The sequence below is a fragment of the Rhodnius prolixus genome, unplaced genomic scaffold (genome assembly GCF_049639745.1).
Source record: "Rhodnius prolixus isolate KJV_2025 unplaced genomic scaffold, Rpr scaffold_5, whole genome shotgun sequence".
In the NCBI taxonomy this organism is placed as follows: Eukaryota; Metazoa; Arthropoda; class Insecta; order Hemiptera; family Reduviidae; genus Rhodnius; species Rhodnius prolixus.
In genome coordinates, this window is record NW_027411624.1 from 22,021,474 (window position 1) to 22,026,222 (window position 4,749).

The 4,749-nt window shown below is 37.7% G+C and overlaps 1 protein-coding gene across 1 annotated transcript; it reads right to left on the reverse strand.

Moving 5' to 3' along the window:
* Nucleotides 1-206: 206 nt before the first annotated feature.
* Nucleotides 207-770, reverse strand: LOC141458125 (uncharacterized). Its single transcript, XM_074135721.1, has one exon. The coding sequence runs from the start codon at nucleotides 768-770 to the stop codon at nucleotides 207-209; it is 564 nt and encodes a 187-aa protein (XP_073991822.1).
* Between the last annotated feature and the right edge of the window lie 3,979 nt (nucleotides 771-4,749).

The following is a 4,749-nucleotide window of genomic DNA, read 5'->3' on the forward strand; positions in this document are numbered from 1 at the left end:
ACTTCAGTAACTACAAACCAATAGCTTTGTGAGCCATGCCTTTAACCACTCGGCTATCGTAGCACCTGTAAATAATATAACTTGTAACTTAACTTTAGACTTAAAATTAATATAAAATCTGAAAAGAAGCTGGCTAAAAACCTTAAGAATGTCTTAGATTATTTTCATAATTGTTTAATTTTTTTTTTTTTTTCTAATGCCATACATCATTGGCGCTCGGCCATTAGATGTCTCGCAGCCCAATAGATTTTCGCTCTTGAAGAGAGCTCGTCAGTAGTGGCAGTCAAACGGGACAGGGCTTCGCACTCAAAAAGATGGTCTCCTGTCATGTGCCCATCTCCGCAAAGCGCACAGTTCGGGTTGTTAACTACCCCGATCTTAAATAAGTGTGCCTGCAGGTAATCGTGTCCAGTGACCAAGCGAAAACAGGCCACCGCTACGCTCCGAGGCAGATTATTTGGCAGCACATTATCCCTCAAGATAGCCCATCGTTTGCCCTGTGATTGTGTGATGTGCAGCTCCGCCGTTCTCTTTTTAGCTTTTGTCCGGCAGATTCGTCTTGTGGTCTCAAAAGGAATGGACCCTTCAGGCTGTGTCATATTTGCTGACAGCTTGGCGAGTCTTTCAGCTTCCTCATTCCCGCTGAGGCCACAATGGCTGGGGATCCATTGTAAAATTACCCTTACATTTTCTTCGATGAGGTCGTTAATTATTTTACGACATTGAATTACATCGTGAGAGTCGGTCGCAGCCCAAGTAGTCAATGCCATTATCGCGGCCTGCGAATCGATAAAAAGATAATTTTTTGCCTATAATTGTTTAAAATAGATTTTATTTTTTTAATTGTATTAAAATGATTTATCTAGTGTTCTTGCTCTTAGCTTTTTGTCCACTATCTGAGGTCCCCCACAGTTACACAGTACTCCTTGTCAAACGCATGACTTCTCTTACTGGGCAATCACTCCTTATCGAAATCAACGCAGCTTAACAGAATATGATCCCAGGTCTTTTATATCCACAATCATTTACATATAAGAGATTAATTTTTTTTTTACTTCGACAAGCTACAACTTAGTTTCTTAATAAAATAAATAATCATTAATAGAAAATTATGAAATTTAAATATCTGACAGGTGTGAATGTTTTTCCAAGTCAGCTCAATTACAACAGCCATTTACAAACTAAGAGCAATATAAATTTAACTGGATCTTCTTAATTTGTTTTATTTATTTTTTTGGGGAAATAAAATTTCACATTTTCATTAATTTACATAGATTATGTAAATATTGGAATTATAATAATCTAAAATTTTGATGAAAATAAATAAAGGTATATATACGTATATTGTCTTTTTATTCGGGTTAACAGTTAATTTATTATCAATATAATATTAGTTATGTATTTTGTTTATTGTGAAGATAATTTAATGTGAATGAAATTTAAGAGAATCAATAAAAGAAAAAGGACAAAGTAATAATAATAAAAAATAATATTACTACAGTCATAAATTTTGTGATTTTTCGACGGTGAATTTCTATTTTTTTTTGGTATCCTTTCACTTATCACATTGGCTGTTATAAAAGCTAAAAACCACTTAACTTAACTGGTCACAGCAATAAATTATTACGATAAGAACAGGGTAAGTTTTTTTTTTAATTTATTTAAAGGTTTTTTGTTTAAAAAAAATATATATGTATGTATAAAACTAAAATTCTTGCTTTCCCCATTTTATGCCCGATTTAAAAAAATAAAAATGTAAAATTAACTTTATTTTTATTATATATTCTGGCAATAAAACCTAATAAAATATTTTTAAAACCTTGTTATGTTATTTATCTAGAGATTAAACCAACAATTTAACTGCAAAATTTAAATTATTCTATTGGTGCGGACAGAAATAAAAAAAAAAAAGTTTTGTTCACTTAATTTGCTATTTATTTTGGCTTTCTCCGGATCTTGGCCTTTTTTCTTTTTTTTATTACGGATGCAACCGTTTTGAGTGGACACTGAATCCAATAAAAACATGGATTTTTATAATTTGGCCTCTGCAAAGGGAGGGTTTGGCCACTAATTCGAAGAAAGCTCAAATTCGAATCATACAATTGGAACTTATGCTTCATTAAATTTAATTTCTCCCTCTCAATATTGTTTGCTATTCTAAGCACCGTACTAAAATATATTTCAGATAATTGGAAACAATTTTTTTGCTAGATATAGACGGCCATTGTCTTGCTTAAACCAAAATTCAAAAAAAAACAAAAACAAACGGAAGATATGAGTCTTTTTTATCGTCTTGCAAGATAAGTTTAGAGGGTTTTCTAAATGGTGGTCCTGAGTGAGGAAAATCAGTTGGAAAATTAACTATTATAACAGAAGTTAAGGATGGACCTCTAGGCATTAGAACTGTCGAAAGATATGGACAGAAGGCGTTCTTTTTGTTGGTAGAATTGTAGATGTTCGTAATCAATCAGATAACATCTTAATGAATCATTTCATTGATTCATTGTAGAGGTCTTCTGTCTCACAAAACTTGTGCCACTAAAAAGCAAACAAAAACCGATTCACAATTAAAAATAATACCTATTCACCAGTTAAGCGCATTTGACGTGTATACACGTCAAAGCAAATCTCTGTTACGGTGTGTTCGACGTGTATACACGTCAAAGCAAATCTCTGTTACGGTGTGTTCGACGTGTATACACGTCAAAGCAAATCTCTGTTACGGTGTGTTCGACGTGTATACACGTCAAAGCAAATCTCTGTTACGGTGTGTTCGACGTGTATACACGTCAAAGCAAATCTCTGTTACGGTGTGTTCGACGTGTATACACGTCAAAGCAAATCTCTGTTACGGTGTGTTCGACGTGTATACACGTCAAAGCAAATCTCTGTTACGGTGTGTTCGACGTGTATACACGTCAAAGCAAATCTCTGTTACGGTGTGTTCGACGTGTATACACGTCAAAGCAAATCTCTGTTACGGTGTGTTCGACGTGTATACACGTCAAAGCAAATCTCTGTTACGGTGTGTTCGACGTGTATACACGTCAAAGCAAATCTCTGTTACGGTGTGTTCGACGTGTATACACGTCAAAGCAAATCTCTGTTACGGTGTGTTCGACGTGTATACACGTCAAAGCAAATCTCTGTTACGGTGTGTTCGACGTGTATACACGTCAAAGCAAATCTCTGTTACGGTGTGTTCGACGTGTATACACGTCAAAGCAAATCTCTGTTACGGTGTGTTCGACGTGTATACACGTCAAAGCAAATCTCTGTTACGGTGTGTTCGACGTGTATACACGTCAAAGCAAATCTCTGTTACGGTGTGTTCGACGTGTATACACGTCAAAGCAAATCTCTGTTACGGTGTGTTCGACGTGTATACACGTCAAAGCAAATCTCTGTTACGGTGTGTTCGACGTGTATACACGTCAAAGCAAATCTCTGTTACGGTGTGTTCGACGTGTATACACGTCAAAGCAAATCTCTGTTACGGTGTGTTCGACGTGTATACACGTCAAAGCAAATCTCTGTTACGGTGTGTTCGACGTGTATACACGTCAAAGCAAATCTCTGTTACGGTGTGTTCGACGTGTATACACGTCAAAGCAAATCTCTGTTACGGTGTGTTCGACGTGTATACACGTCAAAGCAAATCTCTGTTACGGTGTGTTCGACGTGTATACACGTCAAAGCAAATCTCTGTTACGGTGTGTTCGACGTGTATACACGTCAAAGCAAATCTCTGTTACGGTGTGTTCGACGTGTATACACGTCAAAGCAAATCTCTGTTACGGTGTGTTCGACGTGTATACACGTCAAAGCAAATCTCTGTTACGGTGTGTTCGACGTGTATACACGTCAAAGCAAATCTCTGTTACGGTGTGTTCGACGTGTATACACGTCAAAGCAAATCTCTGTTACGGTGTGTTCGACGTGTATACACGTCAAAGCAAATCTCTGTTACGGTGTGTTCGACGTGTATACACGTCAAAGCAAATCTCTGTTACGGTGTGTTCGACGTGTATACACGTCAAAGCAAATCTCTGTTACGGTGTGTTCGACGTGTATACACGTCAAAGCAAATCTCTGTTACGGTGTGTTCGACGTGTATACACGTCAAAGCAAATCTCTGTTACGGTGTGTTCGACGTGTATACACGTCAAAGCAAATCTCTGTTACGGTGTGTTCGACGTGTATACACGTCAAAGCAAATCTCTGTTACGGTGTGTTCGACGTGTATACACGTCAAAGCAAATCTCTGTTACGGTGTGTTCGACGTGTATACACGTCAAAGCAAATCTCTGTTACGGTGTGTTCGACGTGTATACACGTCAAAGCAAATCTCTGTTACGGTGTGTTCGACGTGTATACACGTCAAAGCAAATCTCTGTTACGGTGTGTTCGACGTGTATACACGTCAAAGCAAATCTCTGTTACGGTGTGTTCGACGTGTATACACGTCAAAGCAAATCTCTGTTACGGTGTGTTCGACGTGTATACACGTCAAAGCAAATCTCTGTTACGGTGTGTTCGACGTGTATACACGTCAAAGCAAATCTCTGTTACGGTGTGTTCGACGTGTATACACGTCAAAGCAAATCTCTGTTACGGTGTGTTCGACGTGTATACACGTCAAAGCAAATCTCTGTTACGGTGTGTTCGACGTGTATACACGTCAAAGCAAATCTCTGTTACGGTGTGTTCGACGTGTATACACGTCAAAGCAAATCTCTGTTACGGTGT

Bases quoted from the DNA above. Each gene is read 5' to 3' on its own strand.
- LOC141458125 (XM_074135721.1), bottom strand. From the start codon at position 770: ATGGCATTGACTACTTGGGCTGCGACCGACTCTCACGATGTAATTCAA.